This window comes from Vulpes lagopus, chromosome X (assembly GCF_018345385.1).
Source record: "Vulpes lagopus strain Blue_001 chromosome X, ASM1834538v1, whole genome shotgun sequence".
NCBI classification, from domain to species: Eukaryota; Metazoa; Chordata; class Mammalia; order Carnivora; family Canidae; genus Vulpes; species Vulpes lagopus.
The window spans coordinates 65,005,353-65,021,815 of NC_054848.1; the positions used below are offsets into that span (position 1 = coordinate 65,005,353).

The 16,463-nt window shown below is 37.2% G+C and overlaps 1 protein-coding gene across 2 annotated transcripts in view; it reads right to left on the reverse strand.

The window, feature by feature from the left end:
• Positions 1 to 16,463, reverse strand: part of HDX (highly divergent homeobox) — a 224,203-nt gene that overhangs the window by 84,923 nt on the left and 122,817 nt on the right. For both annotated transcript variants that reach the window (XM_041741274.1, XM_041741275.1), the window contains exon 5: positions 10,815 to 10,961. In XM_041741274.1, the coding sequence (XP_041597208.1) occupies positions 10,815 to 10,961 (147 nt within the window). The remainder of the gene's footprint in view (positions 1 to 10,814; positions 10,962 to 16,463) is intronic.

Sequence of the window (16,463 nt, forward strand, 5' to 3'; positions counted from 1 at the left end):
GACTCATTTTAGACAGAAAGACACCTACATCCTGAAAATAAAAGGTTGGAGAACCATTTACCATTCAAATGGTCCTCAAAAGAAAGCAGGGGTAGGCATCCTTATATCAGATAAATTAAAATTTACCCAGAAGACTATAGTGAGAGATGAAGAGGGACACTATCTCATACTCAAAGGATCTATCCAACAAGAGGATTAACAATCCTCAATATATATGCCCCGAATGTGGGAGCTGCCAAATATTTAAACCAATTAATAACCAAACTGAAGAAATACTTTGATAATAATACACTTATACTTGGTGACTTCAATCTAGCTCTTTCTACCCTTGATAGGTCTTCTAAGCAAAACATCTCCAAAGAAACGAGAGCTTTAAATGATACACTGGACCAGATGGATTTCACAGATATCTACAGAACTTTACATCCAAACTCAACTGAATACACATTCTTCTCAAGAGCACATGGAACTTTCTCCAGAATAGACCACATACTGGGTCACAAATCGGGTCTGAACCGATACCAAAAGATCGGGATAGTCCCCTGCATATTCTCAGACCATAATGCCTTGAAATTAGAACTTAATCACAACAAGAAGTTTGGAAGGACCACAAACACGTGGAGGTTAAGGACCATCCAGCTAAAAGATGAAAAGGTCAACCAGGAAATTATGGAAGAATTAAAAAGATTCATGGACACTAATGAGAATGAAGATACAACCGTTCAAAATCTTTGGGATGCAGCAAAAGCAGTCCTGAGGGGGAAATACATCGCAATACAAGCATCCATTCAAAAACTGGAAAGAACTCAAATTCAAAAGCTCACCTTACACATAAAGGAACTAGAGAAAAAGCAACAAATGGACCCCAACCCCAGCAGAAGAAGACAGTTAATTAAAATTCGAGCAGAACTAAATGAAATCGAGACCAGAAGAACTGTGAAACAGATCAACAGAACCAGGAGTTGGTTCTTTGAAAGAATTAATAAGATAGATAAACCATTAGCCAACCTTATTAAAAAGAAGAGAGAGAAGACTCAAATTAATAAAATCATGAATGAGAAAGGAGAGATCACTACCAACACCAAGGAAATACAAACGGTTTTAAAAACATATTATGAACAGCTGTACACCAATAAATTAGGAAATCTATAAGAAATGGACGCATTCCTGGAAAGCCACAAACTACCAAAACTGGAACAGGAAGAAATAGAAAACCTGAACAGGCCAATAACCAGGGAGGAATTTGAAGCACTCATCAAAAACCTCCCAAGACACAAGAGTCCAGGGCCAGATGGCTTCCCAGGAGAATTCTATCAAACATTTAAAGAAGAAATCATACGTATTCCACTAAAGCTGTTTGGAAAGATAGAAAGAGATGGAGTACTTCCAAATTCGTTCTATGAGGCCAGCATCACCTTAATTCCAAAACCAGACAAAGACCCCACGAAAAAGGAGAATTACAGACCAATATCCCCGATGAACATGGATGCAAAAATTCTCAAAAAGATACTAGCCAATAGGATCCAACAACACATTAAGAAAATTATTCACCATGACCAAGTAGGATTTATCCCCGGGACACAAGGCTGGTTCAACACTCGTAAAACCATCAATGTGATTCATCATATCAGCAAGAGAAAAACCAAGAACCATATGATACTCTCATTAGATGCAGAGAAAGCATTTGACAAAAGACAGCATCCATTCCTGATCAAAACCCTTCAGAGTGTTGGGATAGAGGGAACTTTCCTCGACATCTTAAAAGCCATTTACGAAAAGCCCACAGCAAATATCATTCTCAATGGGGAAGCACTGGGAGCCTTTCCCCTAAGATCAGGAACAAGACAGGGATGTCCACTCTCACCACTGCTGTTCAACATAGTTCTGGAAGTCCTCGCCTCAGCAATCAGACAACAAAAAGACATTAAAGACATTCAAATTGGCAAAGAAGAAGTCAAACTCTCCCTCTTCACCGATGACATGATACTCTACATAGAAAACCCAAAAGCCTCCACCCCAAGATTGCTAGAACTCATACAGCAATTTGGTAGCGTGGCAGGATACAAAATCAATGCCCAGAAATCAATGGCATTTCTATACACTAACAATGAGACTGAAGAAAGAGAAATTAAGGAGTCAATCCCATTTACAGTTGCACCCCAAGGCATAAGATACCTAGGAATAAACCTAACCAAAGAGGTAAAAGATCTATACCCTAAAAACCATAGAACACTTCTGAAAGAAATTGAGGAAGACACAAAGAGATGGAAAAATATTCCATGCTCATGGATTGGCAGAATTAATATTGTGAAAATGTCAATGTTACCCAGGGCAATTTACACATTCAATGCAATCCCTATCAAAATACCATGGACTTTCTTCAGAGAGTTAGAACAAAGTATTTTAAGATTTGTGTGGAATCAGAAAAGACCCCGAATAGCCAGGGGAATTTTAAAAAAGAAAACCATAGCTGGGGGCATCACAATGCCAGATTTCAGGTTGTACTACAAAGCTGTGGTCATCAAGACAGTGTGGTACTGGCACAAAAACAGACACATAGATCAATGGAACAGAATAGAGAACCCAGAAGTGGACCCTGAAATGTATGGTCATCTAATATTCGATAAAGGAGGAAAGACATTGGAAGAAAGACAGTCTCTTCAATAAATGGTGGTTGGAAAATTGGACATCCACATGCAGAAGAATGAAACTGGACCACTCTCTTTCACCATACACAAAGATAAACTCAAAATGGATGAGAGATCTAAATGTGAGACAAGAGTCCATCAAAATCATAGAAGAGAACACAGGCAACACCCATTTTGAACTCGGCCACAGTAACTTCTTGCAAGATACATCCACAAAAGCAAAAGAGATAAAAGCAAAAATGAACTATTGGGATTTCATCAAGATAAGAAGCTTTTGCACAGCAAAGGATACAGTCAAAAAAACTAAAAGACAACCTCCAGAATGGGAGAAGATATTTGCAAATGACATATCAGATAAAGGGCTAGTTTCCAAAATGTATAAAGAACTTATTAAACTCAACACCAAAGAAACAAACAATCCAATCATGAAATGGGCAAAAGACATGAAGAGAAATCTCACAGAGGAAGACATGGACATGGCCAACATGCACATGAGAAAATGCTCTGCATCACTTGCCATCAGGGAAATACAAATCAAAACCACAATGAGATACCACCTCACACCAGTGAGAATGGGGAAAATTAACAAGGCAGGAAACAACAAATGTTGGAGAGGATGTGGAGAAAAGGGAACCCTCTTACACTGTTGGTGGGAATGTGATCTGGTGCAGCCACTCTGGAAAACTGTGTGGAGGTTCCTCAAAGAGTTAAAAATACACCTGCCCTACGACCCAGCAATTGCACTGTTGGGGATTTACCCCAAAGATTCAGATGCAATGAAACATCGGGACACCTGCACCCCGATGTTTCTAGCAGCAATGGCCACAATAGCCAAACTGTGGAAGGAGCCTGGGTGTCCATCGAAAGATGAATGGATAAAGAAGATGTGGTTTATGTATACAATGGAATATTACTCAGCAATTAGAAACGACAAATACCCACCATTTGCTTCAACGTGGATGGAACTGGAGGGTATTATGCTGAGTGAAATAAGTCAATCGGAGAAGGACAGATAGTGTATGTTCTCATTCATTTGGGGAATATAAATAATAGTGAAAGGGAATATAAAGGAAGGGAAAAGAAATGTTGGGAAATATCAGGAAGGGAGACAGAACATAAAGACTCCTAACTCTGGGAAACGAACTAGGGGTGGTGGAAGGGGAGGAGGGCGGGTGTTGGAGGGGAATGGGTGACGGGCACTGAGGCAGACACTTGACGGGATGAGCACTGGGTGTTTTTCCGTATGTTGGTAAATTGAAAACCAATAAAAATTAATTAAAAAAAATATCAACCAGATTATTCCTTAAAAGATCATGCTTATCTTTGCCATGTGTCGAAAAAGCCAACCTGAGTCCCAAAGTATCTCAAAAAAGTATCTTTTTTTTTTTTTTAAGAAGAAATACTGGACTGGAAAAAAAATCAACAAATGGACGGCTTTCTACTCTGTCCAGCTTTTCTGCTTCCATCCAGCTTTCAGAGAAATTCTGTTCCCCAGAAGGTGGTAGGTGGGGAATGGGGCATCTTGTCTCTGAATCTTGCAAAGTGAGGGGTTGCGTGCATTCTTTTGTCCCTAAGGACACCACATTGTGAGCTCCCTTGAGGGAAGGAAGGGACCTTGGAGACCTCTCATTTGGATTCCTGATGAACTTTTGACAAGCTCAGAGTCTTAAATTCAGAGAATAAGCTGTTATGTGGAGAGGCTCTACCAGCAGGGAGTCTGTGAATTGCCAGCTGTTCCCCAGCCTCTGCTCTGGGTGTCTCCAAGTTCTTGGAGCCAAGGCCCCATTCCCACCCCCTGCCCTCTAGCTACTCTCCCGTTTGTCTGCTTCTCACACCCAGCTCTCCAAAATTTCCTCTACTTCCTCTGAAGTAGTCCCATGTTTCCCAGTTGGGAAGCAGAACAGAAATCTTAGTAAAGACCTTCTCTCTTCAACTAGTCACCAGGGAAACTGAAAGTAATGAAAAATATGTATACCACCCTTTATGCCACAGGTTTGTAAACTCAAATGTCCACCAGGACCAGGCAGGTGGCACAGATGAGTGAAGTACAGTGGTGGGGTGGACTAGGTGGGTGGGAGGAGGGTTCCAGGGCAGGGGGATTATAGCAAACCAGACTTAATGGCATGCCCCATCCTCCACCCAGAAAACCAGCTTTTTTATGCAATCTCTCAAGTTTCAAATATTGGCAACAAATACAAAAGGATTTTAAACACAGCAGAGACTGTGCCTTGTAACTTCTGCCTTATATAATTTCCTACCTTAATAAAAGCTCCCTTCCCCCACCAAATAATAAGACTCCAACCCAATTATTACAAGGAAATTAACAGAGAAATAGAAAAATATAGCAGCTTCAAAAATACCAGTTTCCCCATTTTAAAACAAAATCAGTGGTAATTCTTTGAGTTCATTCATGTGTAGGAGGTCAGCCAGGTCTACCTATTGGTAAGACAGCCTTGCATTATTAGAACCAACCCCAAATAAGATGTCACCCTGCCTGCCTTCACACTATCCCCACCAGGCAGAGAAAGGATAGAACCAGGCTGCATTTTATGAAGAATAAATTGAAGCACAGCGCCAGAAGGGAACCTCCTTGATGTCACATGGCCCCTCAGCCACAGGTTTCCAATTCCACATTTTGGTATCAGAGATGAAAGCCAAAGTAACTACTGGAAGGTATGCAGCACCTTATAGAATCCTGGGCAGATAGTAGCCCAACTGCATGTCCGCTGAGCAAATCATGCACGAATGAATGTATCTAGCTATTTCCCTTAGACAGTGCTTCCTACCAGGGAAAATCAGGAGCTGCTTTTGCCATTCCAAAGACCGCATTTCTCCAGGGGTAGGAGAGGAAGGCAAGGGAGGTAATGCAGAGTTCCTTCTATGAGTGAATAGATGGCTTTCCTGGTTTTTAAGGGAATGTCATCAACTCTAGGTACTTTTTAAGTTGTTGTTTTACTGCTGGGTCTTAGGGTGAACAAGACTGCCCATGTGCCCTCCAAGAGGGGAACCTCAGTTTCCTATAGCACTTTGAGACCTCTATATTTCAGCTTCATTGGTTTTCCAAGCCAGACATCCTGGTCCTCTGTCTGGTGCAGATCCCAGGTGCTTGAGTAACCAGTGTGGGGCACCTACCCTTCCTCCTCCATAATTGTCTGTATGGTGAGATACCTCCCAAATTCAACCCCTATTGTTGCTGGGGTAGGGTTTTGTGAGACCATGTCTCTACATCTCAGTGTGGTCTATTTATCCTTTGTTGTGGATAGCAGTCCATTGGGTTTTCAGATATTTTTCAGTGGGAAATGATCCATATGTAGACATAGATTTGGTGTGTCTATCGGAGATGTTTTCAGAAACTTCCCACAACACAATCTTGAAACTTTCTTTTTTGCTCATTATTCTTATATAAAATAATAGTATAGAATTCAACCTCAAGGTACTTACCAACCTTGAGTCAATATCTATGTTAGATAATAGAAACTTTACTATTATTTTTTGGTACAAACGTTGGGGGTAGAGGCTTATATTTAATGCAAAAGGCAAGGTTAAAAACAGTATAAGTGAAAGTCACTCTTCTATTTAAAGACATTTTTAATCTAGCCATATTCCTTAGAAAATAAACATAATCTAAAATGTAAAAACATACATTTTTCAGGAAATTTGTTTTTCAAAATGTATTTCAAACACCAGACACATGTTTCTTACACAAATATTTCACCATACAAGAGTACATTCAGACATATGTCAACTATAACTAAAACATATGGAAAGGATAGGCATTAAACTGAATTGTAGAGAGATAGGGGAAGGAATTAACTTTTACCTAGGAATTATGGTGCTTTGCACTTATTATTTACATGTATTTTCTCAAAATAGCCCCTTTGTTAAATTGCTTCAATTTACTGCTAACTGAAGCACAGCTACTAAAAAAATTGACTATGCTAAATTGCAAGTTCCTTAGGAGAGCTGAATTTTTCATTGCACCTCGAAGAGCTGTGGTCCATAACAGGTGTTCAGTTTACCTTTGGTGAATGAATATTTCAATACGTAATAGGCACTAATGTGGGAATGACATTTTAAGTTAAAAAGAAATATATTCTAGAAGAATAAAATATAACAAGGAAACATTCTAAAATTTCCAAATTATATCACAAATAATGATTAACTAGACATACTGAGGCAAATTTCGTTTTGGTGATCAATAACCAGAAGGTCTATTAGACTTGAAAACATCTACATCGAGTTTCTCTTGAAATCTTAAGAGTATATTCATGTGGCAAACATCTTCTTTGGAATTAACCTATCAAACATTATGGAAGAGGTCTTACAAGACATCATATTTCCAAATTTTCTCTCTACTGTGGTGATGCTGGCATTTGGAAAATCACTAGAAACATAATGATAGCAAGAATTTCCCTATGTTTTAGTAAAAAGTTTAACTAGTCATAAGCAAAAAGAAAATGGTAACACTTCTTCCTTTTCCTGTGTGTTAAGATTTTCCATAGGGCTAGAGGGTTCTGCACAAAATGATAATTCATGGGGCAGAATTGCCATGCCAACTTTAAATTGTATACCCCTGGACTTGTCCATGAAATTAAGAAATCTTGCTAAGTCACTGTTACTTTGAATCTTCTTGTTACAGTCAAACCTAATTCTAATTAATACAGCACCTTATTCATAGATGGAAATAAATGCTAAATGAATTATCTAGAAGAGTGAAAAGTGGTTGATTCTAGCCATTAGGAAATAGTAGTAAAGGAGCAGTAAGGAATATTGGTTTTATAGCAAGTTTTATGGAACTTAACTCTTTAAGCTATGTGCATGTATAACTTTGATTTTTAAAAAAGTAAAAAAGATAATAACAATAAAAATATGCTCTGATGTTCCTTATTTTGGCATTTAGGCTTCTCATACCAATATCCTACTCCAGTTCCTCTCCAGCCATTTGTATTCTTGTATTATCCCTCTTCTAGACTCCAATCTCCTTAAAAAGAGAAAAAGTGTCTAATGCATTTCTACTTCTTTGTTAGTATATATACCATAGCATATTCAGCAAACTCAGGATTTAATTTGATTTTCCTTATGGATCCTAACAAAATAAAAGGCAAGGCTCTGAACAAGGCACTGTTTATTTTGAAAATAGTATTTCTTTTTATAACCCTGTGCTCCATGATTTATCTCTATATTCTCTTTTTCTTCATGTATTTATGGGATAATACTTGATTTCTTCCTTTAGAATAATTTGTGTTTTGCCATTTTTTTCTTTAATAGCATTTCCTTTATGATCTTCTGGGATGACTCTCCAGTGTGAGCTGAAGCCTACTTGTATTTTCTTGAAAGGGCCAGCTGTAAGAATCTTTTCCGATTTACACACTGAATGATCCATGAAGTCAGCCATGGATGGGAATCTTTATGCCACAGAAATCAACAAATACTTTAAATCAGGGTATTTTTCCTTAAAAATATTTACCATCATACTACTGCTACTACTTAAATCTTATATCCACATCTTTCAAATTGAATGTAAACTACTGTTTCCCTGACTGATCAATATAATTTTTCAATCTAATATTCATTACATAAAATGTGAGATATATTTCACATTGCATCATACAATGTTTTAAGTAGTGTTACTGAGATATGTTTAGTATATCATGCAATTCACTTATTTCATGTATATGATAAAAAGGTTTTTCCAAAAATATATTCATAGATTTGTGCAACAATTTTTCTAATTCCAGAATACTTTTAGCATGCCAAAAAGAAACCCTATCCTCAGTAGTCATTCTCCATTCCTCCTTATCTCAAGCCCTTGGCAATTACTAATCTACTTTCCATCTCTGTAGATGTGACTATGGACATTTCATATAAATGGAATTATAAAATATGTGGTCTTTGGTGACTGGTTTCTTCACTTAGCATGTTTTCAAGAATCATCTATTCTGTAGTATGTTTCAATGTTTCATTCCTTTACATGGTCATATAGTATTGCATTATATGTATATATCACATTTTATATGCATTCACTTGATGGATATTTGTTTTTCCCTCACTTTTGGCTATTATGAACAATGCTGTTATGAACATTCATGTATAACGTGTTTAATTTTTCATTTAAATTCCAGTAGGTTAACATACAGTGTAATATTAGTTTCAGGTGTACAGTTTAGTGATTCAACACTTACATGCAACATCTGGTGCTCATCACAAGTACACTCCTTAATCCCCAGCACCTATTTAACCCATCCCCCAAACTAAATCCCCCCTTGAAATTATCAGTTTGTTCTCTGTAGTTAAGAGTCTGTTTCTTGGTTTCTCTCTCTCTCTCTCTCTCTCTCTCTCTCTCTCTCTCTCTCTTTATTCCCCTCTCTCCCTCTATCTCTCTTTCCCCTATTCTCATTTGTTTCATCAAAATAACAAACTTCTGCACAGTAAAAGAAACAATCAACAAGCAAAAGGCAACTTAGAGAATAGGAGAAGATACTGGCAAAGGACATATCTGATAAAGGGTTAGTATCCAAAATCTACAAAGAAGTTATAAAACTCAACACCCCAAAATGAATAATCCAGTTAAAAAAATGAACAGAAGACAAAATAGACATTTTCCAAAGAAGACACGAAGACGGCCCACAGACACATGAAAAGATGCTCACCATTACTGATCATCAGGGAAATAGCAAAAACTACAATGAGCCATCACCTCACTCCTGTCAAAATGGCTAAAATTAACAACACAGGAAACTACAGGTGTTGGCAAGAATGTGGAGAACGGGGAGTCCTCTTGTATTGTTTGTGGAATGCAAACTAGTACAGCCACTATGGAAAACACTATGAAGCATCTCTAAAAGCTAAAAATAGAATTACCCTATGACCCAGCAGTTGCATTACTATGTGTTTATCTAAAGAATACAAAAATACTTGTTCAAAGCAATAGATGTAGGCCAATATTAACATCAGCATTATCTACGATAGCCAAATTATGGAAATAGCCCAAGTGTGCATTGAATGATGAATGAAATATTAGTCAGCCATAGCAAAGAATGAAATCTTAACATTTACAATGACATCAATGGAAATGCAGAGTATTACATTAAGTGAAATAAGTCAGACAATGAAAAATATTATATGATTTCACTCATATATTGAGTTTAAGAAACAAAACAAATATGCATATGTAAGTTTTTTAGTATATATACATTTCATTTCTTTTGGGTATGTGACTTGGACTGGAATTGCTGGATCATATGATAATTCTATGTTTAAAATTTTGAGGACTGTTTTCTAATGTAGTTAAAATATTTTACATTTTTGCCAGAAGTGTATAATAGTTCCAATTTATCCACATCCTGGTCAGTACTTGTTACCATCTATCTTTTTTTTTGTTTTGTTTTTGTTTTTGTTTTTTTTTTACCATCTATCTTTTTTATCATAGACCTCATATTGCCTGTTAAGTGGTATCTCATTCTGGTTTTCATTTCCTTTTTTTTTTTTTTTGAATTTATTTTATTTTATTTTTATTTTTTTTTAAATTAATTTTTATTGGTGTTCAATTTACCAACATACAGAACAACACCCAGTGCTCATCCCATCAAGTGTCCACCTCAGTGCCCGTCACCCATTCCCCTCCAACACCCCTCTATCGTCACCCCTCCTCCCCTTCCACCACCCCTAGTTCGTTTCCCCGAGTTAGGAGTCTTTATGTTCTGTCTCCCTTCCTGATATTTCCCAACATTTCTTTTCCCTTCCTTTATATTCCCTTTCACTATTATTCATATTCCCCAAATGAATGAGAACATACACTGTTTGTCCTTCTCCGATTGACTTATTTCACTCAGCATATTATGCTGGTTTTCATTTCCATAATTACAAATGATGAATATTTTTGCATTTATTGACCATTTGTATATGTCCTTTGGATAAATGTATATTCCAATTCTCTGCCCATTTTAAATTTCATTATTTGTTTTCATTATTAAGATGTAAGAGATTTTTATGTAACCTGAATACAAGTTATTTATCAGATACGTGATTTGAACATATTTCCTCCCATTCTGTGGGTTATCTTTTTCACTTTATTGATGTTCTTGTTTAGAGCACCTTTGCAATTTTTAAAGCTTTCATTTATGACAATCTTCAGCCACAGCATGATAATTATTGAAAATGTCTTACCCGAACTATTTCACAGTCAACATTTAATTCAGTTGCAACTGCTTCAATCTTCTCTCTACAGACAGAACCAAGGCTGGTCATTCCATTGTCCCAGTACTTCTTAAGGGTGGCTAAGTCTCGGTCACTGAACTGAGTGCGATCTTGTAGCTGTAAAACAGATTTAAAATAATTAGAATAATCAAAGGAAAGAATATCATAGAAAGAACCATCTGGGTGACACATGCTAGGTTAATTTAAACACATAACAGTAGTGAAATTAATTTCATAGTACTTTTTAAACAAAATATTTATTTATTTATTTATTATTTATTTATTTATGAGAAAGAGTGGGAGGAGGGGTAGAGGGAGAGGTAGAGAGAATCTTAAGCAAGCTCCATGTTCAGTGTGGAGCCTGATGCTGGGTTCAATCTCATGATTCTAAGATCACAACCTGAGCCGATACCAAGAGTCAGCGGCCTGTGACACCCAGGCACTCCTAATTCACAGTTCTTAATATTCTGAAATGGGCCTTTCTATGATATTTATTTCCATAATATGAAAGTATACTAGAATAAGATAAGTAAAAAATTTTATTTGTTATCAATTAAGCAGTACTGATTTTAAATGGTTATTTTTTTAATATATTTTTTCATGACAGACACAGAGAGAGGCAGAGGCACAGGCTGAGGGAGAAGCAGGCTTCATGCAGGGAGCCTGACGTGGGACTCTATCCCGGGTCTCCAGGATCACACCCCGGGCTGAAGGCAGCACTAAACCACTGGGCCATAGGGGCTTCCCCTTAAATGGTTATAATCACTTAAATAATATAATGTCACTATAAAATACAGATAAATTTTTTAAAAAGAATTTAAATCACCCACAATTCTGGAAATAGCACTTGTTGAAATTATGATGTGCATTTATCAAAAATTTTTCTATGATACCCATATTCACATTTACACTATACACATTTCAAAAATAATAGGATAGGAGGGTGGGGGTTTGTCTCCAGCTCCTCTGCTTGAGCTGCCATCTCATCCAGTGCCCTGAGTAGATGGAATGGAACACTGATAATAAAATGTCTTTCAACAATAAATAAATAAATACATACACACATACATACATATATACATACAAACAGGATCACATCACTGTGTTATTTTTGGATAAATTAATCTAGATTTGCCATACATATATCTTGTACTACTGTTATAATTAAAAGTATAAATAAAAGAAATATAAGAAGGAAAGGTAGCCATAAAAATCATGTTTATGGCTTCAGAAAGTTTCATAATAGAATAGAATTCTATTCTATTTGTTCCTATCCCTTTTGGTCTTAGATTTTTTAATCCAATCAACTATGGTCTCTATATATTATTTTAATTCAATGAATCCTGGAGGCATCCCTAGGAAGTAAATTAGAAGCCTAATGGAGGGGCCCTGGGTGGCTCAGTGGTTGAGCATCTGCCTTTGGCTCAGGTCATGATCCCAGGGTCCTGGGATCGAGTCCCACATTGGGATCTATGAAAGAGTCTACTTCTCCCTCTGCCTATGTCTCTGCCTCTCTCTGTATGTCTCTCATGAATGAATGAATAAATAAAAACTTTTTTAAGAAGTATGATGGAATAATGACTTCCATTTTACTGATAAGGAGTCAGAAAAGCAGAGTTATGGATTTCATTCAACAGGGCATAGAATGTCCATAGCAGAGATAGAAATAGAAATCTGATATTTTTCTAGTAACTTCACCCCATGATGTCTCCAATTATCTCACAGGGTAGCGAAAAAATCTAAAAATAAATTTTAGTTAAAAATATATATCCTACAAAGCCCTGTATGTGTATATATATTTTTGTGATGAGATAACAAGAATTGGAGAACAAGAGAGTGAGAGAAAAAAAATCTTTGAGAATGAGTTGAGGAGAAATGCTGCAGATCATGGAATGAGGTATGAGGTTCTGATGCTGCCCTCCACCTAAGAAGATATCGTCCAGTCTCATATAGGCTGCACTTCAAATCCTTTGTAGAGATATACTAATTTCTTTCTTTTTAGGATTTTATTTATTTATTTATTTATTTGAGGGAGAGAGCAGAAGTAGAGGGAAGGAGAGGCAGAGGGGGAAGCAGACTCCTCACTGAACAGGGAGCCCAATGTGGGGCTAGATCGCAGGAACCTGAGATCATGACCTGAGAGGAAGGTAGATGCTTAACTGACTAAGCCACCCAGGTACCCCAACATATACAGATTTCAATATTCTTTTTCTAACTGAAATTTAGAATGGAGCCCTTTCCTAAACTGGATTTGAATAATAATGGAAAATAATATATACAACATATAAAATGACTTATATAAAAGAGTTATCATAACTAAAACTAATACAATACTAAGCAACAAGTGCAAATTTGTTTTAAAGCTACAATCTTTCGAAAAAGAATTTTAAACATTAGGAATGAAAGCAATATATGAATGCATGGTTTACTACCAAAAGAGTGAATTTAGGTTGTATAATTAACCTGTTTGTCTATTTGTAAGAAATATGATACAGTTGTTCTGTGTGTATGTTAATCAACCAAATTGCTTATCAGATAAATCTGTTCTTCTACTTAAAAAGCCCTGATAAGTAACATGTATCATAAGTACTAGTACTGAATTACATGCTCCTAATAAATGAATCAAAATATTCCATCCAAGCCTTCTTTTTAAAAACAAGTCACATAACCTCAAGTTATTTACATAAAAATCTCATTAGGGGGGGATCCCTGGGTGGCACAGTGGTTTAGCACCTGCCTTTGGCCCAGGGCGTGATCCTGGAGACCCGGGATCGAATCCCACATCGGGCTCTTGGTGCATGGAGCCTGCTTCTCCCTCTGCCTATGTCTCTGCCTCTCTCTCTCTCTCTCTCTGTGACTATCATAAATAAATAAAAATTAAAAAAAATCTCATTAGGTTTTTATTCTATATTGATTGAAATAATAGTTTTATAATTAAAATTCTCAAAATGGAAAGCAAAATAAATGGTAGTCAAGTTCTATGTAGATTCAAATAATCCACCATAACAGCCAGCATAAGTATTCTCATATATTTTCATTGCATCAAATTCTCCAGTGAAAGACAGCCTATATTACTGTCAGAATGGAAGGAATAATTAGAACACTAAACACACTCAGCCATTAATTTGTAATTCATTTAGAAGACACCCAAAGCTGATTCATTCCTTGAATTGAACTAAATAAAACCTAACTTGATTTGTTAGAATCAAGGGGTCTCAACATTAGCAATGTTGATAGAAACTTTTTGCTTATTTTTAAAAAGATTTTATTAATTTATTCACGAGAGAGAGAGAGAGAGGCAGAGACACAGGCAGAGGGAGAAGCAGGCTCCATGCAGGGAGCCTGATGTGGGACTCCACCCCGGGTCTTCCAGGATTAGGCCCTGGACCAAAGGTGGCACTAAACTACTGAGCCACCTGGGCTGCCCTCTTTTTGCTTATTAAGTAGAAGTTTGTGGGGGAAGAGTAGTTACATTTAAAGTTCTTTTTTTATTTTATTTTTTTTAAAGTTCTTTTTTTAAAGGTTTATATTTATTTATTCATGAGACTCAGAGAGAGAGGCAGAGACATAGGCAGAGGGAGAAGCAGGCTCCCCCTGGGGAGCCCCATGCAGGACTTGATCCCAGGAACCCAGGATCATGCCTGAGCCAAAGGCATATGCTCAAACACTGAGCCACCCAAGCGTCCCTATTTTTAAAGTTCTTAAGAGGGGATGGCTGGATGCCTCATTGGTTAAGCTCTGCTTTCAGCTCAGGGTATGATCCTGGGGTTCAGGGATTGAGTCCCACATCAGGCTTCCTGAGGCGAGCCTGATTCTCCCTCTGCCTATGTCTCTGCCTCTCTCTTTCTCTGTCTCTCATGAATAAATAAATAAATTTTAAAAAGGTTATTAAGAGCATATTTTAACCAAGCAAATAAATAAGGTAACAAAAATAATTTAGCATTATAACTGTAAATATTGACTTAGAGAAGGATAAAAAGGTGGACCCAAAGAATAAGGTAGATAACTGTCTTGAAGTCAAAAATCAGTTCTGTTTTTCAATTGAGCTCTAAAGCCACTTTCACTTTACAAAGAAACTTACAGCCTAAGCCACTGGCTCAAGTTAGAGAGACATATTACACAACGCTCTTGCTGATTTTGTGAAAAGAGTGACATTCCAGTTACATTCCTTGACAATTTAGGTGAAAGCTGAGGCTTGGCCCAAGTGACCAGATAATTGTGTTGATTTTATGTGTATTATATTTAATACAACAGAAAATTTCTGGCCTCTTCACCAGCTTCAATAACATTTCTAGGAATTTAGTTATTTGTTTTTCTTTTAAAAAATAGAATTAGATGTCAAAAGGGTGATGTTGGGGAGCACAGTTTCCTGTTTTAAATGTGTATCTTAGTTAAATGTAGAACTAAACTATTTATTTGCATTCAGAGGTAACCCCTTTGAAATCAGGAACATTAAAAATTTCTAATCCAACTGATACTTCCCTCTGCTTATTCCTTTAGTGTTCCGTAGGCTGTGCACTGTTCAGGTCTATTTCAATCGTCAATCCAGACACTAGGCAGCACTGTTGAGATATCAAACTTGTTTTATGAAATTCTGTTTGTCTTTCCACTTGACAATGGGCTCATTAATAGCAGAGATCATACCTCTTTACTTTTATTTTTACTGTAAAAATGAATTAATAAGGTACTTGATTAAAAAAACAGTCAAACTCTCAGAAAGGTAGAAAATAAGCTACATCCTCTCTTCCTTATTTATAAATTCCTAATCTAAACACCAAAGACAACTGCAATCAGTAATTTCCTCCTTTTTAAATAATAAACTTATTTTTTATTGGTGTTCAATTTGCCAACATACAGAATAACACCTAGTGCTCATCCTGTCAAGTGCCCCCCTCAGTGCCCGTCACATGTTCACCCCCACCTCCCGCCCTCCTCCTCTTCCACCACCCCTACCTCATTTCCCAGAGTGAGGAGTCTTTATGTTCTGTCTTCCTTTCTGATATTTCCTACCCATTTCTTCTCCCTTCCCTTATATTCCCTTTCACTATTACTTATATTCCCCAAATGAATGAAAACATATAATGTTTGTCTTTCTCCGATTGACTTATTTCACTCCGCATAATACCCTCCAGTTCCATCCATGTCGAAGCAAATGGTGGGTATTTGTCATTTCTAATGGCTCCATTGTACACAGAGACCACATCTTCTTTATCCATTCATCTTTCGATGGACACCAAGGCTCTTTCCACAGTTTGGCTATTGTGGCCATTGCTGCTAGAAACATCGGGGTGCAGGTGTCCCGGCATTTCATTGCATCTGTATATTTGGGGTAAATCCCCAACAGTGCAACTGCTAGGTCCTAGGGCAGATCTATTTTTAACTCTTTGAGGATCTTCCACACATTTTTCCAGAGTGGCTGCACCATTTCACATTCCCACCAACAGTGTAAGAGGGCTCCCTTTTCTCCGCATCCTCTCCAGCATTTGTGGTTTCCTGCCTTGTTAATTTTCCCCATTCTCACTGGTGTGAAGTGGTATCTCATTGTGGTTTTGATTTGAATTTCCCTGATGGCCAGTGACGCAGAGCATTGTCTCATGCGCTTGTTGGCAATCTCTATGT